This window comes from Trifolium pratense, linkage group LG6 (genome assembly GCF_020283565.1).
Source record: "Trifolium pratense cultivar HEN17-A07 linkage group LG6, ARS_RC_1.1, whole genome shotgun sequence".
Classification (NCBI taxonomy): Eukaryota; Viridiplantae; Streptophyta; class Magnoliopsida; order Fabales; family Fabaceae; genus Trifolium; species Trifolium pratense.
In genome coordinates this window covers 874,175-901,280 of record NC_060064.1, presented here as the reverse complement: position 1 = coordinate 901,280, position 27,106 = coordinate 874,175, and the positions used below count along the sequence as shown (strand labels likewise).

General features: G+C 31.8%; 3 protein-coding genes and 1 non-coding gene across 5 annotated transcripts; 2 read left to right on the top strand and 2 right to left on the bottom strand.

Moving 5' to 3' along the window:
* The first annotated feature begins 4,267 nt into the window (after positions 1–4,267).
* Positions 4,268–6,967, top strand: LOC123889615 (U-box domain-containing protein 9-like). The gene is made up of 2 exons (XM_045939031.1): positions 4,268–4,754; positions 5,696–6,967. The coding sequence occupies exons 1-2, from the start codon at positions 4,479–4,481 to the stop codon at positions 6,773–6,775; spliced, it is 1,356 nt and encodes a 451-aa protein (XP_045794987.1). The 5' UTR covers positions 4,268–4,478; the 3' UTR covers positions 6,776–6,967.
* Positions 6,968–13,881: 6,914 nt separating this feature from the next.
* On the bottom strand, positions 13,882–16,371 carry LOC123889614. Of its 2 annotated transcripts, none has more exons than XM_045939030.1 (4): positions 15,470–16,371; positions 15,166–15,360; positions 14,414–14,665; positions 13,882–14,291 (listed from the first exon to the last, which is right to left on the bottom strand). In XM_045939030.1, the coding sequence occupies exons 1-4, from the start codon at positions 15,473–15,475 to the stop codon at positions 14,235–14,237; spliced, it is 510 nt and encodes a 169-aa protein (XP_045794986.1). In that variant the 5' UTR covers positions 15,476–16,371; the 3' UTR covers positions 13,882–14,234. The 2 variants fall into 2 exon arrangements, with proteins under 2 accessions (XP_045794986.1, XP_045794985.1); XM_045939029.1 differs by having other exon boundaries at positions 14,414–14,668; positions 15,470–16,285.
* A 4,795-nt stretch (positions 16,372–21,166) lies between these two features.
* On the top strand, positions 21,167–21,238 carry TRNAD-GUC. The gene has a single exon. It is a non-coding gene; the product is annotated as a tRNA-Asp (tRNA).
* A 213-nt stretch (positions 21,239–21,451) lies between these two features.
* On the bottom strand, positions 21,452–25,233 carry LOC123889613 (violaxanthin de-epoxidase, chloroplastic). The gene is made up of 5 exons (XM_045939028.1): positions 24,712–25,233; positions 24,458–24,621; positions 23,280–23,376; positions 22,774–23,165; positions 21,452–22,119 (listed from the first exon to the last, which is right to left on the bottom strand). The coding sequence occupies exons 1-5, from the start codon at positions 24,970–24,972 to the stop codon at positions 21,606–21,608; spliced, it is 1,428 nt and encodes a 475-aa protein (XP_045794984.1). The 5' UTR covers positions 24,973–25,233; the 3' UTR covers positions 21,452–21,605.
* Between the last annotated feature and the right edge of the window lie 1,873 nt (positions 25,234–27,106).

Genomic DNA, 27,106 nt, shown 5'->3' with positions numbered 1-27,106 from the left:
TCCCTCGTTCATCCCTCGAATAATCGAACGATAAAGCTAGATAAACTAATATTAATCCTATTTGGTATTTTCGGAATTTCATCCTATTTGGTATGTTAAATGGTTTCAAGATAATATACACTGAAACCATTAGTATTGTTAAATGGTTTTATATAAATACTGAGAAACATATATATATATATATATATATATATATATATATATATATATATATATATATATATATATATATATATATATATATATATATATATATATATATATATATATAATAGCAACACACTCTTTAACAAACACACTCTAACACACATTCTTTTATTGGTTAAAATTTATATGGGTCCCATAAAAGTTATATGGGTCCACACTTTTTTATGGGACCCATGTGAATTTCAACCAATAAAAGAGAGTGTGTTGGAGTGTGTTTGTTAAAGAGTGTGTTGCTAGCATTATTCATATATATATATATATATATTGGAAACCATTATGCTGGTTAAATGGTTTCAGAGAGTTAAACCGTGAAACCATTTGTATTGTAAAATGGTTTTATGTGTTTACTGAAACTAATATTGTGTTTTTATGGTTTTAAAAATCTTGAAAACCATTATGCTGGTTAAATGGTTTCATATATAGTTTATACAATGAAATCATTTGTATTGTAAAATGGTTTTACACTAAATGGTTTAATGATTTTAAATACTGATTATTACTGAAACCATAAGTATGATTTAATGGTTTTGATAGTTTTCTATGTGAAACCAAAATAATTGTCTAATGATTTTGTAATAAAACAAAAAATCAATGGTTTCGTCTAATGATTTATGTTAATTGTAATAGAGTTTAATTGTTGTGCACCGTCGGTGTAAATTATTTTTGCACATGCATCCAATGACGCGTTGCCACGTCACATAATGAATGTGACACATCATGTGTTTTTAATGACCATACATGATGTGTCGGTTTTTTATTGGATGCATGTGCAAAATAAGTTTACACTGACGGTGCATATAAATTAAATTCATTGTAATAAATTAAACCATAATTACAGTACATGTTTTAGTATGTAATTTTAAATTAAAATATGACTATATAATCATCCAACACAATTAATTGAAAATATATTCTTATAATATGTACTTCAAAGGAACAAAAGTTATTATTTAATTGAAAATAGGCGTTAGAAATTTGGGGGATGCGCTAGAAATCTGGAGGAGGAAAAAAAAACTGGGGGCGCACTAGAAATTAGGGACTAAATAATTTTTTCATAGTAAAGCTTTATAATTTGGTAAGTAATTTGCATAGCAAGTTTAGAATAGTAGTTAACGGTTTAAACTAAAAGCAAAACAAATTAGTTTCTCTATATCAAATCAAACAATAGTCTTCTATATAATTTATTGACCCAAAAGAATCCTTTATAAATGGCCGATTTATTAGTTTTGATATGAAATGATCCACTCCCGAAAAGCAAACATACACATAATTTATGAATTTTTTTGTTTTGTGAAAAATTGTATCCTAAATCATAATCCACAAAAACAAACCGTTCACATTAATAGTAATCTTTTTATTTATCATAAACAACGTCGCTTAACAAAAACAATTCAAAATATAAAATCTCATGTGGTGATCGTTTCTTTGTCACTTTTATTTTCCTTTGAAAGGGAAAGAAAATTCCTGTTTTGGTATATAACTGCCGCAAAAAGATTCTTAAAAACATGCAAGTTACAGACTTCCGTCAAATTCTGTGTATTGTCCTCTATGCATGTAAGGTTGAGGTAATGTCTATAAAAGATAGATACATATGTTATTATTGAGCATGAATTCTTTTTTATTTTTTATATGGAAAATAAACAATGTTTCATTGTTATCTTGAAATAAAGTATAATTTAAGACAATTTTTCTTGCAAAGGAATTACAATTTGGGACGGAGTGAATAATTATTTTATTAATAAAAAAAATCTTAAATGCAACATGCTTCTTCCATCCCATATTAAGCAAAAAATAAAATAGTTTATTGCTCTAATTTGTGAGACTCAAATAGATGGATAATAATCTTAAAGAGATTCAATGGTGTTGCATGATCAAAGATCATACTTAAAACTCTGGTTAAGTTAAAAGACATTTGTGTCATCTCATTTACCACGTACTCTTAGTTATGTTTATTATTTTTATTTTTTTTTATAGTAAAATTGTTTACAAAGATTAAAAACGGTGTCCACGTCCTGATTCGACGAGTAGACCTATATGTCATTGCAATACGTCCGGACTTGGATGGAGAACCTTGGTTGATATTCCAAGATACTGGTGTTTTGAGATCGAAAGCCAAAAAAAAAATTGTAAAAAAAATTACAACATTTTTATTATAATAATAAATAAGTACCTTTTGTCAAAAAAGTACCAAATTACCAATAATAATAATAATAATAATATTCCTTCATTATCAAAAAAATAATAATATATTCCTTCCGTGACAAAATATAAGTAAAAACACATTTTTAAGTTCATTGCATAATTAATGTATCTCACATATAATATATGTAATTGGCTTTTTTGGCATAAGCTCATGTAGTTCATATGAAAATTGGGTTGGGGTGGGTTAGTCCATTGGACTTTGGTTCGGCTCATTATGAAAAAATACTTGTCATTTTGTAAAAGTAATATCAATAAAAACAAGAAAAAATTATCATCTAATTAAAAAATTATTATAAAAATTATTATTAAATGTGTCAACTTAATAAAAAGGTGTATTTACCTAAAACTTTTTAAAAAATTAAGTTTATAATTATATCGAACAAAATATCAGGATATCATTCGCCTAAGGCTCAACATAGCCCAAGTCAAAGGAGGTCCAAAAGACTATAGGTCATAGGACTTAAAAATGCGTTTTTATTTATATGTGAGATACATTAATTATAAACTTTCGTCATAAAAAGTGCCAATTTTTTTGTTTTGTTTATTAGGTGATAAAATAAAGTGACGTGGCAGCTGAGTCACTTAAGTGACTTGTCACATCAGCGTTGATTTGGTTAAAATTGACATTTTGCAAAATGGGACAAACATAGTGGGCCAAAAGTGCTATTTAAAAAAATTAGGGGCCAAAATTGCAAGTTTAAGAAACGATGTTTTCTCTCCCCACCCCCCGTGTTTCTTTTATCCCCCCTGAGTTTCCAATTTTGCCCTTGAAAAAACTTCGGTTCGTAGAAACCGAAGTTTTTTTTTGCCTTGAAAACAAATTTCGGTTTCTAAAAACCGAAATTTACTCTGAATTTGCACTAGAAAAAATTCGGTTTCTGCGAACCGAATTTTTCACAAGGGCAAAATTGGAATATTGGGGGGTATAAAAGAAACACGGGGGGCCCGAAGAGAAAACATCTTAAGAAACTTATGGGGCTAAAAGTGCAATTTAGCCCAAATGTATATAAGTAAACTTATGAGACTAAAAGTGCAATTGGTTCAAACACATTAATTTACTTACCATACCAACCACATTTGATTTAATTTTTGCATATGAGGATTGCTATACGGTACGACAGATTTACACACGAACAGTGCACGACAAGCTGAATTCTCATGTAATTTTATGTGTGAGTGGGTGCTAGCTAGCTTATAATTATTTAAAATACTTAAAACATAAATCAAGCTAAAATAAACACTCAAAAAAGTTTGGTAATATCTTAGACTTATTTGTTGGCACATGCTGCATTGACCGTTTGACAAGTGAGAGACTGAGAGTGATTTGGAAATAGCACCATCTCAAGAGAAAGATGAATGAGATTAGATTATCATTAACAAACACATATGTAAGATAAAATGAAATCAAAATTGAAAGATAACACAAATTACGACCAACAACTAATTCGTGCGATTGTAACGAAATTTTTTGTCGTGCTATTTAGTTTTTTCCTTTGCATATTCCTTAAAACCGGTAGTTTGTTTATCGATTTTTTATGTAATAAATAGACGAACTGATAAACCATTGAAAAGTCGCACATTCAAAGTAGAGTAGCTGAAATTCAAACCTAATTATAATATTCAAATTAATAATTTTGATATTTCTATCAATTAAGCTATGATTTATAGACGATTGTCTAAGTTTTAGAAACGGAAGAAACGAACATAAACCGAAAACAGCCAAACCTGCATTCCGTGAGTGAGGTTGGACTTATTGACTCACCCTGGACCGGACCGGGTTGAACCAGACCGAACCGGGTCAATGTATTACAATCCATTTTTTCCCCCCTTATTTAATAACTTTCTTATTTCATTTTTCACCACCACACTTCTCTTACGCGTTTCTATCTCATTAATTCTTCAAACAAAACAAATAAGGGGAAAGAAAAAAAGTGTTGTGTTTATTACTCATTTAATTTTAATTAATTAGTATTTCCATTAACAGAGTCAAAATAAAAAAGCAACCATTGTTTTCGTTTCGAAATTGAGTAGTAAGAGAGAGAGTGCAATGCATTGAGTGTGTGGCGGTTATGGCGGCGGCGACGGCGAAGAGAGATGAATCATCGGAATTAAAGGAGCGGTTATGGAAACTCGTTAAAACTATAGTTGAATCCGATGACTATAGTTTACAAATCGCCGATGATGCAATCGCTACTCTTTCTTCTCTCAAGGATTTCAAATTCAACAATAATGGAACAAAAAACTCTTTCTCTTCTAAATTGGACCAATTTACCCTTCCTCCTGAATTTCGTTGCCCTATTTCCACTCAATTGATGATCGATCCTGTTATCTTGTCCACCGGCCAGGTACTTTTTCTTTTTCTAAATTATTTTCACTTAATTTTGTTATTTTTATTATTAATTACATTGCAATTTATAAGTTTCGTTTTGATTTTAATCTATATAACAGTAATGACTATTACTAAAACATAGTTATTTTTCCAATCCCTTGGATTAGTTTATTCATTTGTTTTGAGTTTAGTTGAAGCCTCAATTATATGCTGATAGAAGGGGAAAAAAAAAGTGTAATTTGACAATTTTTATTAGGAGGTGGTTAATGTTTTTGGTATTAGATTAAACTAGTTATGTTTCTTCTAAATGTTATTAATTATAATTATTAGAGTTTAATTTTCATGTAATATAAATGTTTTACACGGTCCGGTGGTTATTGATGTTGAACTTGATAGGGACGACCACTGTTTGATCCCGCAATTGCGATCTGGAGGGCTAGAACCACTTGATGTCAGAACTGACCCCCGAACCAGATAGGCGGTCCAGTGGGCCGGATACTCGTGGTGAAAACAAAAAAAAAGTTTTACACTGTCAAGACATCATAGGCAATCATGTGTGTGACTTTAGAAATTGTTCCGAAAAGTCAAACGTTTCTAATGATTTAACATTTATGATTAATTGACATTGTAAAAACTTTATACACTGATGGGATGTATATATGTTGTGTATTTGAGTGTGAGGGTTATGTTAGTGGTTTTATAATTAAGGCAAATGCTAAATAGTGCCCCCGGGGCACTCTTTAAGCCCTTAAATAGTAAGTTTTTTATAGAATTTTTATCGAAATGCGTAAAGTCAATGCATTGGAAATTGTAATGTTTAACTTTTTGAATAAAAAGTTTCTTTAAATGGAATGCTTAAAGAGTGCCCCGGGGGCACTCGTTAGCAAGACCCTATAATTAATTGTTGATTTGTTGTTTTAGTGTTAATGTGTTCTGATTTTTTTGTTGTTGCTGTAGACTTATGATCGGCCGTTTATCCAGAGGTGGTTGAATGAAGGCAATAGGACATGCCCTCAAACCCAGCAAGTTCTATCTCACACAATTCTTACTCCTAATTACTTGGTCCGAGACATGATTGCGCAGTGGTGTAAGGAGCATGGACTTGAGCTACCAAAGCCTAATACCCGGGACACTGATGAAGTTGTGACTGATGCAGACAAAGACCGTTTAAATACATTGCTTCATAAGTTATCATTGTCTGTTTCTGATCAGAAAGCAGCTGCGAAAGAGCTTCGCTTGTTAACGAAGCGGACACCTTCGTTTCGAACCCTTTTTAAGGAGTCTGGTGATGTGATCACGCAGGTGCTTCGTCCATTATCGCCGGGCAGTGCTTGTACTCATCCTGATCTTCAAGAGGATTTGATCACAACTGTTCTGAATCTCTCAATTCATGACGATAATAAGAAACTGTTTGCAGAAGATCCAAACCTCATTAACCTGCTGATTGATGCCTTGAAATGGGGAACCATTCAAACAAAAAGCAATGCTGCAGCAGCTATTTTTACATTATCAGCTCTTGATTCCAACAAACACATCATTGGGAAATCTGGAGCTATCAAACATTTGATTGGCGTTCTAGATGAGGGACATCAAATTGCCATGAAAGATGCGGCATCGGCCATATTTAACCTATGTCTTGTCCACGAGAATAAAGGGAGGACAGTACGAGAAGGGGCAGTTAAGGTCATTTTGAATAAGATCACGAACCACATTCTAGTTGATGAGCTGTTGGCTATACTGGCACTCCTCTCCAGTCATCCCACAGCTGTTGAAGAAATGGGCCATCGTGGCGCCGTTACTTTCTTACTGAGTACTATAAGGGAAAGCACATCAGAAAGGTGCAAGGAAAATTGTGTTGCAATCCTATATACAATCTGTTATAGTGATAGAACAACGTGGAAGGAAATCAAAGAAGAAGAAAAAACCAATGGTTCACTGTCAAAGCTTGCACAATGCGGAACTTCAAGGGCGAAAAGGAAGGCTAGCAGTATTCTAGAGAGGGTTAACAGATCTCCATCGTTAACTCACACTGCTTAGTGCTTAGTCAAATTAAACCTCCAAAATCAGAAAAATCACCACTGTAAATGTTTTTCTTGCTCTCTTCTGTACAAATGGGAAAGAAAAGTTCACATATTTTATGTACATTTACTGCATACTGTTCTTTATCACATGCAATAAGGCAAAAATGAATATGGGTTATTAAAGCAAAGTTTTCTACTTTTAAATTCATTTCAGTTTCTACTCTATTCTTTATTCCTTATTAAAAAGCTCTACTATTTACTGAAAATTGCACTCAAGGTACTTTTTTTATTTACCTTTGTGCTCGTGATTGATGTTTATGGCACCTAAATTTGTAACTATTCATAGTTTCTTTGTCCCCTAGCCAACCAATTTGAAGTGGTGACAAATGTGTATTTGTATTTTGTGAATGGAGCTATTGCATGTGGAATTTGTTGTTGGTAACTCAGTATCATTAAGCAGATAAGGGACACCTAATAATAGTGTTAGACTGGGAGTTATGTAGGGTATCCATTTCCTTTGTTTTATTTCCACATGAAGAGTGTCGGCACCTTAATCATTATTCCTTTTTATTACCCAACTTTCACCGTTTAAATTGTTAAACCAACCAATTAGCTAAGGGATATTATTGCACATCATTATGGTTTTAGTTATGGTTTTGGTGGTATTATTATTATTTTTTCATCAAACTCCTCCAATTCTTATGACAGGATCAGTGTTTTTGGTTGGAAGATAAAAGTAAATTTTGGTTAAGAATTGTTTCATAAGAATAAGAATATACTTACAAATTAACATACTCTCAATTCAAACATACTGCTCTTAATTCAAAATATTGTCAAATAGGAGTAGTAGCATGGAATTTTAAGAATTACTATTCTCTGATATCCACCATTGACTGCAATGGTTTATGGTATAACTTTTATTTTGACTTTAACACTTATGTTATCATTTGTTTTTAGATATGAATCCATTCACCGACATGTTAGAATGTTCAGAGTTGCTCAGTCATACATTACAATATTCAGATTCATAGTTCATATAGAAAATGTGCTGATTGACGACTCTTTATGCTATATGTCTCCTTGCATGCTGTTTGCAGTGAATTTTGACAAGTGTTCTCGATGTTTAAAAAAATAAAATAAGGCAATTTTGTATTTTAAAAAAAAATGTGCATTTACTATTTTATCGGGTATTTGACTTGTATTTTTAAGAATTTCTTTTTAAAACAATTTTTTAAAGATATTTGTTAACATGAATCTATTATTCTAAGGTTCATTGTATCAAGAGCTTTACTTTTTACAGCATTGCCACATCCATTATAAGCATTTTTATAAATTGGTTTGTTGCAAAAAGTTGGTGAATACAATGGTGGACTTGCTCATAGAGTTCATTTGGTAACGTGGAAAGGATGGTTGGTTAATTTCTTTTATATATACACTGAGTGGCAAATATTATCTTAAAACTCGTAAATTAGAAATTTTAGTTCCGTGAACTTAGTTCAGTTAGCAGAGCCGTGTATTATATATGTAGAAGTTAGAGATCGACTCCAGACACTCCACTTATCCACTTGAAATGTTGAATTTCTAACTACCAAACTACTTAAAAAAAAGGGTTTGAATTTGATTAATCACCAAAGACATCCAGATTAATAATTTTAATATTGTAGTTAGATCTTACGAACGATATTTTTTTTATAATGGAGTTGAGAATCGAACCGATAACCTCTAACATATTATCCAAACTAGTGGCTTGATCATACGAACAAATTAATTTACAATTCTATTGACACTTTTTTGCTTATAAACTTATTGTGATAACTACTATTACTATTAGTGGACTAAAACTAGATGTAAATTTGAAAAAATATTCCTTGCACGTTACTACTCTTTTTGGTGTAAATATGCATGACCAAATTAAATGTACGCGTATAGAAGTTTTGGTGAAACTAGCTGTAACCAAATGAAATAGTAATAAAATTTGTCACATGTAAATTTAGAGAAATTACGTATGTTGAGAGTAAAGTTTTAGAAAGAAAACAAAGTGTAGAAATGCCAAGGTCGTTTTCATGGGCACTAAAAAAACTGAAACCACTTATCCCAAAAAGTGATTATTTCAAGCTATCTATCTATGTTAGTGTCCAAATGAATCCTTCACTTCACGGGCTCCACACCGTTCCTTCCAAATTAAAGTAAAATAAAACTATGTGCACCATTAATATTATTGTTGGCTTTATGCAAATACAGTAATATTTTGATGGCTGAAGATGGAAACTCATGCAGGAGGAATCTTTTAGTAATGGAATGTACTGTCACTTTTGTGGCTAAAGTCTAGAGATCATCATATATACCTTTGAATTTATCATACAATTAAATATGTATGAAAATATATTGATAAAAAAGTGTTGATCGAGTTTGAATTTTGCGTCAAACAATTTTTTTTAATAGTTAAAGTTAGTAATTTGTTGTTAATATTAGTATTTTTCTTTTTCACCAGGACTTAAATATTCTTTAAACAGTTATTACTTATTAATCAGTTTAGTTATTTTTCGACCGAATTTTATATTATCATAACTATATATGTTCTCTTTATCTCACTAAAAAATTGATCACAAAAATGTTTACAATAATTTTCTCATTGTCTAAGTAAAAGATTGTAATCATGAAACAAAGCATTTTACTCCCACACCTTTTTCTTGGCTCCATGTTTATTTTTTGTTTATGTTAGGTGGTCCTTACAACAACAATGAGTGGAGGTGCATCCTAATGAGATTGAAAAGCAAACATGGGAGGATGATAATTTGGTAAAATGAATCAACAATCACCAATCAACATGCAAACGTTTACATAACACATGGTCCTCTAAATTGACAAGGTTTTAGACTTTTCTTCCTTGTATCACATTATCACACAAATACAAATGATTTTGATTAAAATTGACAACATTTTTTGTTGACAAATTTGACAACATTTTTTCACTTATTGGGATTATTGGATTTTGTTGTTAGCATGATATTGATACAAAGTTTTTATTACTATAGCAATGACTAATATCGCGGTTGAAATAATTGTGGGGCGCACAAAATGAATTCTCTCCTTCCAACCTCTTCATATACATATGAGCCATGAATCGAACACCTGACTATATACTTAAAAGGAGCAAGAGCCTCATCACTTGAACCGATTCATCGTTGGTTATACGACATTTTTATTAATTAAACTAAATCAACTAATAACATAACATGAAAAGTAATAATAAATAGTTATCGATTGAAAATATAAAATCAATAAGTTTCATTCTTCAAAGTCTATAAGCAAGTTCCTTTTTTCCCAAAAATGATTGGAATTTGAAAATAATATACTCTCTCCGTCCAAATTTGATTGACACAATTGACTGTTGTGCACTATTCACACATGTTGCTTTGACCTTATTTTTCTACTAATAAACAAAAATAAATATTATCACATAAGATGTTGTTTGATTCGTCTCGATAAGAATTTTCAAAATATCAAATTTTTATAATTTTTACTATTAAAAATATTAATCGTCAAAGTTATGCATCGGCATGCGTGAAACAGTCAACTGTGACAATCAAATTGGGACGGAGGGAATATAAGAATAGTTTCGGAGAGTTTAATTTAGGGGACTCGGTTAGCAAAAGAGAATGACTCAGTTAAGTGAAGTGTCCGGAATTCGAACCTCAGCTCTTGCATATATATTGCGATGTCCCTACCTACCGAAATAAACTCACGGGGACCTCCTTATTAATAGAACTTAAAATTAATTATATGTAAGGAATTGATTAACCTCAAATGGTTAGTTATAGACCAGCCATTCAGAAAAATTCGAATTATGATCTAAACAACATTATTTAGACTTTACTTCTCCGTCCAACTCTTGATTATTGGGTTCATTCCCTTAAAAATCAGAGATTAAGAGAAGGAAAAGTAAAGCATTTATATACAGTTTTTAATATTTCATAAGTCTTTTCTGTAAAAAAAAAAAAAAATTATTTCACGAGTCGTACCTTTAAAATTTATTTTATCCATTTTAACTAGGGTTGAACAATTCTGAATCGAAGTTGAACGAACGAATCTGAGGTTTGAATCTGAAACTTGGGGTAAAGACGATTGAACGAACAAAGAACACAGACGAATCTGAGGTTTGAATCTCAACGAACGAAGTTTGAATCTGAAGGATATTGTGAGTGAAATGAAAACAAAAGGGAATCGAAAGTTTGAATCTAAGGATGAAATGAAAACAAAGAGGGAATGAAGTGAATATTTCTCGCAGGTTATGATATGATATAAGCCACGACGGTTCCAAGGAAACGGCCGCAAACCTCCAAAATTAGAATAGCGGTGACGGTTGTGTATAGACCGCCACTGCTGTTCCGTTGCAAATCCACACTTTTTTTGTAGTGACTATTTTTCTTTTCAAAACTAAATCCACTCATTAATTTTAATTTTTAACACAAATGAACTTTTATTTATTTAGTGTGAATTGCAAAACAAACTTTGTGGAAGTTACTCCTATCTAAAATAAAAGTAAAATTGGTGGAAGTTATTTATAGGCTCATACTTCTTTTTTTTATAATTCTATAGGCTCATACCTTTGCCACCCTATTTTTAGTAAAATACTCCAAAAACATCATACCTTTATAACGTTAGCTACTTAAGTAGCGGATGTTACTTAAGTAGCGGAAAGATAAAATGAGGAATGCATAGGGCACATGAAAAACCGATAGGGTGACAAAAATAAATCTCTACTTTTGATCACCTCGGTTTGGGCTATGTGTAGTTTTTGTATAAAAAAAATTGGCCCATATATCTTCTTTATTTATTAAAGGATAAAACTAGGTAGCATCATATTTTATATATAAGTAAGATAATTACACTTGAATAAAAGACAAACGGGCAACAAGCTGTGTCACTACCTCTTTTTGGATGGCAAAATCAACCCTCTTAAACACTACATCCTGAGACCTAGGAGACATTACATTGCTATGCATAACTCTTTGAACTCTTTTCAAAATAGTCACAACCTCTGGTGCTAGAAAACCAAAATTGTCAAACGCAAAAGGTATAAACACATGCTGATTGTCACAACACGCTCTCTCATGTTTAACCATTTTACTTGAAGCAGCTTTGAGGGTCACCTGTCCTACAGTAAAATCTCTGGTCGTCAATCCCACAAGTAGAGAAATTTCAATTAAGTCCATACATGCATGTTTCACTCCTACCCAACCGTACACCAGAACCTCGGCTAGCATTGTTTCTAAGTTTTCCAACAAAAAATGTAGTATAACTATTATCACCAATAGGCAATAATATTAAAAGGACAGAAAAATTTGTCTCTTATTAAAAAAAAAGAAAAAGTCTTTGTATTATGAGACGTATGAGGGGAAGAGATGTACTTACTTACAACACGTACTACGTGTAAGTTTAGTCTTATACTTTCAAAAGAAAAAGTTTATTACCCAAGTACAATATGAACAAACTCAGCACCAGTAAAAAAAAAAAAATCATTTCAAACCAAAATCTACGACTAGTGACTTGTTTGTCACTACACCATTCACCAAACCAATCTAGCATCAACAGGGCATAAGCACTTAAAAGAAACACAATTTTTGAGGCAATTAAGTAAAAATATCTTCACCTAAAATTGTCTTTTCTATTAAAAAATTTTGGGTTTGATTATGGATTAGAGATTTGGAATAATTTTAAAATCGAAGTACCGATTAAGAATATAAGGTAGGTTTTTTCCTTTCAGTTGAAATACTGTATTTTTATAAGCAAGAGTCATAGATTTCTAACTACTTACTTAAGAGTCTAAAATTTCTTACCACTTGAACCGGTCAATTGCTGGTTCCCCCACCATTTTTAAATTTTCAAACAAAGCTGGAAAATACAAAAAATTCTCTTTTGGCTTATTGAATGGCCTAAAGAGAAATTTTTTGGAAAATACAAAGGCAAATGAATGAATAAAACCCAATATAACTTTTTTTATAAGGAAAAATCCAATAAAACTTAAGAAATATATTTTGTCAAAAAACATAGAAATAGAGATAGTAAGGATCCAGCCCAGCTATGAAAACCCCAAAATGGGCCTGACTTGTAACCCAACACATCTATAAAGAAAAGCCCAAACTAAGTGAACAACAAACAATGGAGTAGCATTCTACTTATGAAAAAAGAAAATCATATCATATGATCATGCAATAGAAACAAGTTTATTATGTATTGATTTTATAATTTTTGGTTGTCTTATTAAGTGTAGACTAATTGATCATGCATGTGGGACAACTTGTCCTTTTGGATTATACTCTACTAAATTTTTGTTGTACTCCAATATTTTTAAATCAAAATAGGAACTCCAATATATTTTTGTAGTACAAACAATCAAAGATATAATTGAGGAGGAGTACATGTATGGACTTATGGTGTCTCAAATCTTATTGTTGAAACTTGAAATAAGACAAATAGATTAAATTATCACCACGTTCTACATACTTGATTCTCAATTTTAAAAGGGATTCAGATTTTGTACTAGACTCTCTCAATTAAAACTCTTTTTTAATTGGTGCAGACTGCAGAAAGACAATAACCCACTTTCATTAAAAACAAATTTTTTTCAGACATTAGATTTAAACTATTAATGAGTTTTTCTTAGACGAATTATTTGAAAGAACTTGAATCTAATTTTTGGTGAAATAATTTTTTGTTAGAGTTTATTTATGACGTGACCAAACTCTGAATTATTGAGCCCATTTTGTGAGAACCATAAGCTAAAAAAGAAAAAAACAATCTTGTTTGTTCCTGTTCAAAAATTTGTGGATCTTATGGTAGTAGTAGATTTTACAGGAATCCCTACCGTCACTATTTGACCAATCTCAACCATCCATATTTAAATTTGAACCATCAAAATTTAATTTAAAAATCTATAATTTCAGTAATTTACAATGTCTTGATCAACACAATTTAAGTCACACCAACACTAATTTGAAGGTTAAGTCACACCACCACTGATTTGAAGGAAATTGAGATGAATCTCAATATCATACAATGAATGAGTGTGACATGAGACATTTTAATTTAGACGTAATAGTCCACTCATGACATAAATCATAATAATCCAAACGTCTACTCAATTTAATTTAGAGTACAAATGATCATCTAATTCAGTAAAACCAATAAATGCAAGCACCGATCATAATAAATGAAAATAAGGCCAAGTAATTAAATTTAAGATAGCATTAACTACATTCATTCATTCATTAATCTTAATCATAATTCTCATCATACTATAAAAAAGTCAATTTGCATCATCTGAGTGCACAACACAGCCATATGATCCATCCATCATCAGCGTTACTATTACTACTTACTAGGAGTAGAGTAGTCACAAAAAAACAAACTAAAAAAAAATACTACTAAAATTAATTAATAAATTACTTCTTTCTCCTTGGAGACATGAATACTCAAGAAACGCAAGCAGCAGGTACCAGACACTTGGAAATGAAACCCAACATTTTTTTCTGCACATACATTAAAGTCAAACATCAAACATAACATTATTAAACATAGTAAATCAAATCACGGATTCACAACAATACTATTAAAAAATAAAAATAAAAAATAGTTAAAAAAATTGACCAACCCTTTTGGTTGTGCGAAGAAGTTCAGGAGGGATCTTATAGAGATCTTCATCAACAGGCTTTGGAAGTCTCGTAGGTAATGAAGGACCATTTACATGTACCTTCTTGTTCATTGTTTTCCTTTGTGGATGATAATGATGTTCTGTAGTTACATCGTATACTTTCCCTTGTTTTCTCATATTCATATTCATTGTTGTCTCTTTTTCATTCATCATAACATCATTTTGGTATCTCCTTTCTCTATTCCTTGTTCCCTGCTACACACAAAATCATCATATAACTTTATCTTATGTAAAACAAACAAAAATTTTGATCCCCGCAACTGCCATCAGAAGGGAGCTGAAATCAGTTTACGCCAGAATTGACTCCGAACCAGATTAAACCGGTGGTGATAACAAAAAAACAAAAAAGATGAGCCATGTTTTTTTTTTCTTTTCAGAATTCATGTCCTTTCTCTCAACCACCACATTCATTCATCATGACTTATGTCGTGTGTGACAAATACGCATTTATTTATGTACCACAAAATTGCTGAACAAATAGTACTAATTATTGAGAATTTTTTGTAAACTTTTTCTCAGCAATCAAATCTTTTGCTTCATGATTACTATGTAACATAACATAACATCTATTATTGACTATACAATACAGTGAATTAGATTTTCATTTTAGGTAAAATAACAGTCATTTTAAAAAGTTGTGAGGTTAAAATTTGGAAAAATAAACAAAAAAGGGTTCTTAAATAGTTTCGTACCTTTCGTACTGGTTTCTTATATTCAACAGCATAAAGATCATGATCACCACGAAGATAAGGATCACTTTCACCAGAGGAAGAACTGTAACGAATCAAACCAGCTTGTCTTGCAGTTTCAAAGTATTGAGTTATTGGTAACTCATTTGCAAAATCCCAGTTACCAAACGCTGGTATTTGACCACTTCTTTTCCATTCCTATTATCAAGAACACAAAAAATGACCCATCAATCATTACTCAATCAACTTTAACAAAATCAACAAAACTAGAAAATAAAAGCAAAAGGGTCACTGAAAATAATCTCACATCCATATTTGGATTCTTAAATCAGATCAAAGAGCTTTCTTGACTTAAGAAAATGACCGTTTTCTAGTGTTGTTGTTGTTGTTGTGTCTTTACAAAAAAAGAGTGGGGTTGTAAACTTTTTAAAGAAGAAAGAAATACTAAAAAGACACGATGATGTTGTTCCCAAGAAACCTCAGACAAGGTTATAAATTCTCTGATGAGAATTTATAGATAAAGAATCTGAACAAAAGTGAAAGGTGTGGGTTAAAGGTTTTTACTTATTATGAAGACAGAGAGAGAAGCAGAGACAATAGAGACAGAGGTAGCTTAGCTTAGCTTAGGTATAAGGTGAAAGTATTATTAATAAGAAAGATTGAAGAACAAAAACGGGTCCTGGCATGTGTTCTGTTTGTAACATTGATTTTGTTCCTTTTACTACTTAAAATTCTATAGAGACAATTGGTGGAATTAAAAAAACATATACTATTAGTAAGAAATGAAATTACTGGTATGGTATGGTAGTTGAGATGTTATAGCTAGCAATTGAATTGAATTGAATTGAATGAAGGGAATGGGTGAAAAAAAGCTAGATAGATAGAATAGAATGATAAAGATGTGAGTGTGTTTGCTGACAAGTTGGTGAGAGTTACTGTTGAGGGGTATGACCTATCTGAAAAGGTTGGAATGAATTTTGAATGCTATGAAACTGTCACTGTTTGACTCTGTTCCATTTCACTTTACCATTTATATAAGGGAATGGACCTCTATGTCCTATGAATGAATCAATGAATCTATGGATCTATGTGTACAATTTTTTGGTAATAAAGTTGCCAAACTTTTTCAATGGGAAAGGGGAAAATTTATTTATTTCATATTTATGGGTATGTGTTTTTTTCTTTCAGAATACTGGATCTCACGCTTTTGTTTTACCTTTTACCCATATTACTATTGTGTCCACACATGGCAACCTACATTTTTTTTAATTACTATCTCCATCCTAATTGGCTGTTAACTTGAAAGAATCTGGTTACTAACGTATTAGACTCATCTCTCGATCTGAGTTCTTACGCGTCCGTTTGAATTCTGTTGAGTTTGATGGTCTGGCTGATTGATCTCTCTAGTTATTTTCAGGTCTGTTGAGATCTGCAGGTTTCAAGTCGTTTTGTCTGCCTTCACTCTAGTATTTGTTTCTCGAAAGAGCTATTTTGCTTGCTGCGTTGTTCATGGAGTTGTTGACACTTGGATTTTGTTACTAAGTTGGCGGTCAATCCATTCGCCGTTTTTAAACTCTAACTGTTATTGATAGAGGTTTACTTCTCATATTTTTTTGTAACCTGTTTTTGCGCCCGTATGCGGGTTTCATATCGTATTTTCTTTTGGGTTGTACCTGAGTCAAGTTAAATGTCCCGAGTCATTGTATCTCTTTTTATTTATTTTAATTTTCCTTTTGACTAATATATAAGATATTTTTCACAAATGTACAAGAATTAAGAAAAGTAGTTTTGTGTTAAATTTTTCAATAATATATTTCTTTTCCAAAATTACATTTAAATTATGAGAGAAATAATGATATTTTACTTTTTTTTTATTTAATTAAGGGTATTTTTATGAAAATTTAATTAATGCATCCTAAACGGACTACAATTAGTACGATAAAATAAAAATATTAATTAGAATGGACTAATGGAGATGGAGATAGAGATGAAGCTGATGCTGCATTGAATTTTTGAATGAGACGGTGGCAGCAGTTATCGATGTATTGAAGTTTTAAAAATAAAGAAAGAATAAAAGGAGGAAGAAAAATAGTCAATGGCAGGTAGCATAGTGTAAGTAAATTCGGCGAAGAAAACGGACACTACTAGTATGTCATAACACAATTTTAATTAATTAATTAATTGTCCTACTACTCTATTTGCACAAATAAAACTATGGTCAAATAACCAATATAGTTTGACATAATCGGTAGATACTTGAGTTCCTTAATTATTTGATCATGAGTCGATCCCAGGTCGGTGCGTATGAGAAATATTTATTGGGAGAGATCAACTTCTTAATTAAATAGATCTCAGTTATCTTAATAAAATTAGTCTTTGTAGTTACACACGGTAGATACCGTTTATTTAAAAAAAAACTATGGTCAAATAAGAAAATGTAATGAGTCAACACGATTAGTATAGGTTATACCAGCATTTAAAAAAAATTAAAAAAAGAAGAAGCTGGGGATGAGTTGTACTATATGAATAAAAAGTGGAAACTTGGAAAGAAAGTTTATCTATCTTTGAAATAAGGAGCAGGAAGCATGGAAGTGTGGAAGCCAAACATAAACGTATCTTCTCAATCTCAATCTCAATCTATATCCATTCCATTGCTTGCCTGGCTCGTGAATTCATACTATTTCTTTTGTTGTTACTTTGACTTTTGACCATCAACATCTTCATACAAAATAACTGCTATGGGGTTTGTGCAATTAATTAGGAGTAACAACCATTATTTCATTTCACATCCATTCATTCAATTTAAGAATTTCATTTCACATCTAGTATTCATTGGATCATCATGATACCAAGTTAAAAACAATCTTCTAATTTTTGCTAAAATTGGTGTAAAAATGCTCTTCTTTTTTTTTTTTACTCAAAGTAAAAAAAGGCTAGGAACTTTTTTTCTTCTTCTATAAAGAAAGTGGTAGAAGTCTTACAATTACTTGGTGAACACATTTATAGCACATAATTAATACAATAATTTTAAATTTTACTTGATACAATAAAAGTTATATAAATTGTCTGGTGTAGCTTAAGTAGTAGCTACGAGGGACATTATTGGAGTGACCAAAGTTCGAACGCGGATTTCACATTTGTTCACATTTAAACGTATGAATATTATCATTAGACTATTTGACAAAAAAAAAAAATTGTGAAAAGTAATTTTTAGCAAACATATCTTTTTTTTTGTTTAACAAATATATCTATTTAGTCATGCTCATCAGTCCACAAGTCCTAGTGGCTCACTTGTGCGTGTCTTATAATGGTTTGAAAATTTCTTCTCACACATTTCGTTACATTTGCACGTCTGGTGACATTTTCAATTTATCTCTTCACTATTTAGAATGAGAGTCTGTAGTAAAAATTAAAGAAAAAAGAATTCATATTCTATTTTGATGGAATAATTCAAATATAATAAAGATTAATTAGTCTCTTGTTCGTTATAATAGATGAACTAATTTTAAAAATTAATTTAAATTTTACTTTTATGAAAAACATAATTGTCCCATCTCAGTTTATAAATGATCAAAATGGATCTTCATTCAATAAAGAAATTAGACATTAGTAGTACAAAATTAGATAAGATGGGGTGTGTGAGTTTCATACAAAAACTTTGACAATATGTGACGTCCATAAGTCAACATGAATGGTAGTGAATTCCACAACACATCTAATCTTGTAATCAAATCACATGAGGTGCCAAGATTTCATTGTTTGCTTCCTTAATACGACACTTTATGCACACCTCCCCTTATCTTGATTTTCTAGTCATTCACATGGAAATTAAGATCTCACTATCTTCCCTACCAATCACACACTCACTTGCCTCCGTAATTCCTGCTGATGGTGGTGGACTTGGAAATTCATCATCGAGCTGTTAAAATATTACTGTAACGGATATCACTTTTATTTATTTTATTTAATTAATGTGGACATGTTGTAATGTTTAACCAAGTCTAAGATATATTAGTAGTAAATGTTTCACGAATTACTTAAAAAAAAAAGTTTCACCAATTATCCAATGTTTTAGTCTAAATTTATGTATTGGTTTGAGTAATTTTATTTCTTTTCACTTTCTTTTAATAAAATCAACTGCAAAATATAAATACTGGACAGAACAGTACAGGACAGTACAAGACAGAACAGCACAAGACAAACGTTTAAGGTATTGAACAAACTTTGTGTTGTACGATGTTTGGTGGACAAAATGTTATTTTGGTATTTTAGACAACTTGTGCTGAGGACAAAAAGTTGTCCCGTGGTTCTGTGGGAGACAAGAATTTCAAGTTTTGTCCTGTCTCTTGGCCCCCAGTTTGTCCAGTACCAGGAACAGTTTTAAAATCAAACACAGTACAGCAGGAGTTGTCTTGTCCAGTCCCTTATTTTTTAGCAAATCAAACGCACCCTAAGATTACTTACATGTGCACATATTTTTCGAGATTTTGAGTTCAATTTTTGAGTTGAACATTTAATAGAGTTAAAATATTTAGAGAGAATTTACAATTTATTTAAGCTTCACAAGACTTAATTAAGGATAGTAAATGTTTCATGAAGAAGGGGGAATTTAGCTTTGTTCACCTCGTAATCTTTTCGAAACCCTAACTAATATTTCTTATTTCTTCATATATATATATATATATATATATAAAAAGAATGTGATATACTCCCTTCATCCTAAATTATAATTAAGCAAAAATTTATATTTTAGATCCATTCAATAACTTATGTATTTAGTCTATAATATAGACTCGATATATACATTTTTGCTTATAATTAATAGGCTTAATTGCATTTTTGGCCCCCTATATTTCACAAACTTGTAATTTTGGCCGCCTAACTTTCAAAATAGCATTTTTGGCCCTTATATTTACCCATTTTGCAAAAGTCTAATTTTGACCAAATCAACACTGATGTGGCAAGTCACCTATGTGACACAGCTGCCACATCATCACAGTTGCCACTTAATAATTAAAAAAATAAAATAAAATGTAAATAAAGAGTGGCGCCAAAATATATACTACATGTTGTAGTTGCAAAAGCATATGGGAGCTATGTTTGTCATGTTTTTTTTGGATGTTTTGAGGATGTTGTGTCACATAATACTATACAGCATTGTTCAAATAGCATATCAGACTTGCTCCATTTCACGTGTGGATGGTTTGTGTATATTGTTGAATGCTTACTAGTTTTGTGGCAAAAGACTTATAAGGATTCTCATAGTTTTGGATGGTTTATAATGTCTTTTACTGTTGATTTATAGAGTTTTCAACGACAACCTGCACTGAATCATCTTCAAGTTTATAGTATTTTTTATCTGTCGTTGAAGATTGAGTATCACACTATCACTGATCCTTTCAATTCCTTTTTTATTTATTATTTATTTTTTTAATTATTAAGTGGCAAACTGTGATGATGTGGCAGCTGAGTCACATATGCGACTCGCCACGTCAGTGTTGACTTGGTCAAAATTAGACTTTTGCAAAAGGAGATAGACATAAGAAGCCAAAAGTGTTATTTTGAAAGTTAGGGGGCCAAAATTGCGAGTTTGTGAAATATAGGGAGACAAAAATGCAATTAAACCTAATTAATAATAAAGGGAGTATGTATGTGCAATAAAGTTGTAATTGTCAAAATAATCTGTAAGGATGTAAATTTGAACTTAGTGTTTTTCGTTTCTCCGCCTTTAAATATGTGAATTCGATGGCAAGTCCACTTGACAAAAAAAAATACGTGACTTTTTTTTTGAAAAAATAGAAGGTCAACATCGGTAGTTAACACTATATTGTTAATTTTTACGTGAAATTCGAGTGAAGAGGTTATGGATCACGAGCAAATTTTCAGTGTGTTGCCAAAATTCATCGTTGAATGAAAAGAAAGGAAATTAACTGTTCAGTAGGTGTCACAAAATATTAGAAGTAACAAAGGATACTATGCGTTATTAAAAATTGGGTATCAACAAGTCGTTGTAGTATAGTGGTAAGTATTCCCGCCTGTCACGCGGGTGACCCGGGTTCGATCCCCGGCAACGGCGAAAATCTTAACATTTTGCTGTTTTTTTTTTTAAAATTTTATTTTGCGTTGACTCCTTGAATTTAGCTGTGAAATATATAACGTGGATAAAAAAAGAAGAAAAAGATTTCATTATTCCAATAACAAACTTTAGGTATGTGTGTGTTTCACATATATCATAATCCAAACAGAAAATTTAATGAACATATACTATAACCAAAGTAAAAAATTAAAATGACTAAAGGAAGAAAAAAACAGCAGTCCACTATTTGATGTCTTCTTTTATAATACAAAATGAACTCTCATTAGGCCTCCAACATGAGAATTCATTCTATAATAAACAAGTATATCAAAAAATATGTTACAACATTTTTTCTCAAATTTTTGAGTTATCTAAGTTTCCTCAGTGGCAAGGCATTTCCAAAGAGCTCTTCTACTTCCTTAGCTTCCAATTTGAGACTATCCAATATCTCCATTTCTTCTTTAGATAATCCTTTTAAGAAATTTTCCTCATCTTCTTGAAACACTTTGAATCCTTCTGCCAACCTTTGTAACAAGCTCATTTCTGTTTTACCAACCAATTCTACTTCTTTTTCTACCTCTTCTTCTATCTCTTCAACTTCTCTCACAATGGTTTTCTCTCCTTCCTCTACCTTTTTCTCAATCCTCTCCACAATGGTAGGCTCTGGTCCACATGTATTATCTGTTCTAATGAACTTGCTAAAGTCTCTTCCTACACTCTTTGCTGCTCTATCAAGTTCGGGAATGATAGACTCAGGTAAAACTGCACTCCTTGTGTACACAACGGCACCACCATAGCCATCCCATGCATCGTTTCTGCCTCGGTAGTATATAAATATATAGTCGTCCGGTTTGTTCTCAATTTGGGATGACAAAACATACCTGCAGATCATTGCTTGTAAGTCCTCTACTAGGGCTAAAGGCTGAATTCAATAAATAAAACAACAGCTTTCAAGTTTAGTCAGATTTAGGTTAAAGGGTTGGGCCTGATGACAACAGAAAATCATGAATTCTCTTACATTGGAACCGTTAAAATGTGTAACCAAGATGCTAGGAAGCTTTTTAAGGTGTGCATGTGTAAAAGATGCTGAAAAAGCAACATGTTGTCATCTACGTCCTTTCTTTTCCTTAAGTTGGAAGTAACATTTAGGGCCTGTTTGGGTAGACTTATTTGAACTTATATACTGGCATAAACACTTGCGAGACTGTTTGGGATAGCTTATGGAATCCGCTTATGTCATGTTTGTAAGCTGTTTTCAGCTTATGAAAACAACTTATAGCTAATATGAAAACATTTTTACTTTATTTGATCTTTTGGTATAGACATAGCTTTAAACATAAACACTTACATGATAAGCGTTTAATTAAACTGTTTAACCAAACAGAGAGCTTACTTCAAGCCCTTGAACTTCATTTTAAATAGTAGCAAAATGATAGGTCTGTATGTTTCATGGATATATCATATAGTTGCCAATATACCTAAACATGTTTAAGTTTAGTAAAGAATAAGAAAGAGAGCTTCTAGAAAGGAATTACCAGTCATCTTGATAGTTAAGGTACTCATTATCATGATTGTAGAGGATTCCTGGATTAGCAGGATCTTGCTCAAATTTCTGCACGGCTGACCTCGTAAGAAATCCACCATCTGGAGTTGGTATTCTCCATGTTATATTACCCACAAGTTTATTTGATTCTGTGTGAAATTCATGTAATTGGCAGTCAAATGCATCAAAGGTAGGATTTAAGCCACTAGTGATGAACCACTTGCCACTAAAATCAGCAATGTTAAAGCTCTTCACAAGGACATCCGGGTTTGGAACAGGAAATTCTCCCACATCAGATTTCTTAGGTACACATTTCTTCCTCGAGACAGCGCACTCATTGAATTCATCAACCACCTTGTTTTCAAACACGTCCCCGCATTTAATCTATAAAATTAAGACAAAAAAAGAAGCTTTCATGAGCAGACAGTTCGGATTCTCTTGACAATTGGTGTAGAATGGTACATGCATGAATTTGATGTAAAGTGGAAGAAGACTAACTTGGCATTCAGTCTCATCAGGTCTATTGTTGCATGTTTGGAGACAAGCAATATTGGCAGCACATGATGGGTTTGCAAGACACTTAGCCAATTCTACCCTGCATACATAAAAGAGGAAGGCCTATTGTATTACTTTCTGTTATCTCTGTTTTGAGGCAATGTATAATAATAATAAGACTATGGATCTGGATCCTCTCATGTTTGAATTGAACATGAGGGGGTATGTTCATCATCTCACGAGTAAAACTTGTCGAATTCTACAACTTCAAATATATATAAGTGGGGCACAATGAGCTTTAATGGTGAGATGATGAACACAGTCCTCTCATGTTGGATTCAAACATGAGAGGGTACAAATCCGTCGACTTAGAGGCCACATGCAATGTTGTCAAACACGTAACTCGGATTAGGATCGAGAGGAGGGTAATAGATCGTAACTTGGAGAATCATAACGATTAACACGGATCATAAGATGCTACCAAAGTAGAGGATCGGAACTTGTTGTGAATTTCAAACCCCTTGTTCAATCCAACAATAACAAGAGTGGAGCAAAAGTTCAATGGCAATCAACACTAAGCAATCCAAGCAATAATAATTCTAACAACCCTAAGTGTAATAAAGAATTCAAAATCCAACAAAGCAAATAACAACAAATGGTAAAGAGGAACCTAACATGCAAGAGATTTGTTACCCAGTTCTGTCCAACAATGACCTACGTCTAGGGAAGAGAGATTGAACAAGAAATTCGGAATTCACAACATAACTTGGAGAAGGATCGCAATACAAAATCATAAGATCGTAACCTCTAAAATCATAACCACGTCCACGTGTAACATCCGTTTTTCTATAAGAAGACATTTTAATGCATCAATATTTTGGCAACGAAATCACTGAAAGAAAGTTTAGAATCCAAGTTGGGTTCTATGTCTACCATTGAAGTGAAGACTAGTAAGGTTTCTTAAATCTTACATATCATTGCACATCTTAGAATTCAAGTCGGACCTAACTAAACCCTACAAAATCAACTATAGTAAAGTGATTTCCTGATCTTATCTCATTCAATATCTCTTAACAGCACAGTACAGTCCACTTAAAGAGAATTAAGAGCTCAAATCAAATTCTATCATCCGAGATGCTCTAATTAGTATGACTGAAAAAAGACATAGAGAAATAGCATACCTGCATTCCTTGAGCAAACAAGCACAAGTTTTGAGAGCATCAACAGCATCAGCTGATGGTACAACCATTAAAATGCAAACCAATAAGCCAGCTACTTCCATTATCCGTAAATTTCTCCAATCTTTGAGAGAAACAAGCATCCTATTGATCCCAATTCCTATTACCTGCAAACCAAAAGTGTTGTTTTAGGAACAAATAAATTATACATTTTTCACAAAAAAATGAAGCTGGAGCAACCAACAATTACTACTTACATGTGGGATGTTTGTAGGAGTTGGAGAAGAATCATGTTTATGTTGACATTGGCATACCAAAGCACGAGAATGACGATGATGTCTTAAGAAATGCAAGCGTGTTGTAGGTTTTGTATTGGTAGACAAAGACAATACTTTGAACACTGCCACATTACTACTAGGAGAAGAATATTGAAACCTTGTTGTTGTTTTTGTTCTGTGAAACCTTAAATCACTTTTAAGAATAATATTTGAATTTGCACCCAAAGTAGCCATATACATAATTATATGGAATTGGAGCTGCTGCAATGGAATAATAATAGAAAGAAGAAAAAATAAAAAAGAAGAAAGAAAGAAAGAAGAGACGAGAAATGGCGTGGCATGATTAGAAGAAGAAGAAGAAAAAGATTAGATGATAAGAATAAGAACATGGTGTTTCGTGTGTGTGGACTGTAAACACACTGCCACCAAAATTGTACACGTCGACTCTTCCAACTTTCTAGGGACTTTTCACCTCTCTCTTCTTGCAACTGGACTGGACTCTATATCCCATCTCCAATTTAGTCTTTTATGGCCCATTTCACATTCTTCATTCATACTACTAATTATTCTTTTTAGGGGAAAGTTTCCTTACGTGTCCACTTCAAAATAAAAGGTAGACGGACAATAATCTGCGCCACTAATTTTTTTTAATATCAAAATTCAATCTTTGAAAAACTACATTTCTAGACCTATGCGTTACGACATTACAATGCATGACATTTTGAACTATTTTCAAAAGGTTCACAGCTTCTAGTGCTAGAAATCTAAAAGTGTCGAAAGCAAACGGTATAAAAACGTATTGATTGTCAGAACATATTTTCTCATGTTTGACAATTTTGTTTGAAGCAGCTTTGAGGGTTGTCCGTCCCACAATAAAATCTCCAACCCCTAGTCTCACAAGTGGGAAAACTCCAGTCAAATCTATACAAGCATATTTCCTACCTACTCATCCAAACACCAGAACACCTGCTGGGCGAAGTGTCTATCTCACTTCTTGTAGGTCAGTCAAGAAAAAATTTCTACAAAAAAAAGGAAATATTTCACTCTTCTTTCATGACATCAATTATTTTATGTTTCTTTTTTAAAAAGGGACTACTTACTTCTTTTTTTTTTTTAAATGAATGGGTGTAATTTAATTATAGGGGGTATGAGGAAATTTTTTCATAAATTCATTTTGACAAATTTTAGAAACACTATTAATTATTTTTATGTTGGCCATGGTTGATCTTGATCCGGGGAAGGAGCATGAAAATACCATTGATCATTAATAAATAAATAAAAATATAAAAATTATAAACCATAATGTGCAAATCATTAAAAATATTTAACCTTGATTTTAATTTTATATATATATATATATATATATAGTAATCCGGAAGACGTGAGGTAAGTAAAATTTGGCAAAAAAATTAAACTTTTCACTTAGGAATTCTCCTTAAACATGAAGCTCTTTAACCATTTTATCTATATACGTTAAAAATCATATAAACCATAAGTTGTAGTTGATTAATTAATAGTGTAGAAAGAAAGTTTTTACACAAACGGGTATTTTTTTTATATAAGATGTATCAAAATTATTAAACTCTTATACAAAAATATATGTCACTATTAATATAAGAATTTGGTGATACAAGCAAGGCATATAAGCTGTGATATGAGGAGCGTGCCTTGAGAATATCCACATCCTAGCGATACTCACAAAGAAAGTAAGAGTCTATATCTACTCAATTCCACTTGTAGAATGGAAAAAAATTTGGTCACTTTAACATCACTTTCTACGTTTCGTTGCTTCACAACGTGCTTCTTCTTCTCTTGGATTTTGGATTATGCAAATAAAAAGCCATGGCATTGTCACGGCACCTTGTGCATGTATTTCTCTTTTTTGCAATTTTCATACACTCATCCCACCTCGTATCTCCTCAAGGTCAAACCATTTTCCATACTCTTTTAATTCGTCTATTATTAGAGTTAATCTTACATAAATCTATATTAAGGTGTTAGTTATAACTGTTATATAGTGTTTGAGAATCTTTGAGATAGCTTAACCAAATTCATCTATTAGTCAACAAAGCAATACATGATAGAACAATAATAGACAGACTTTTGAGATATTATTGAACAACTTTGTATGGACAAAAGGTTATTTTTATATTTTTAGACAACTTGTATCTGAGACAAAAAGTTGTTAAGTAGTTCGGTAGAGAACAAAAATTTCAGTTTTTGTTCAGTCTCTGATCCCCAATTTGTCGTGTCCTAGCAACAATATTAAAATCAAACATAGTACAATTTAAGTTGTTCTGTCATTTTCCTTATTTTTTTGGCAAATCAAACACACCCATAATCTTGTTACTAGGGTGTGTAGCATGTTTACCAT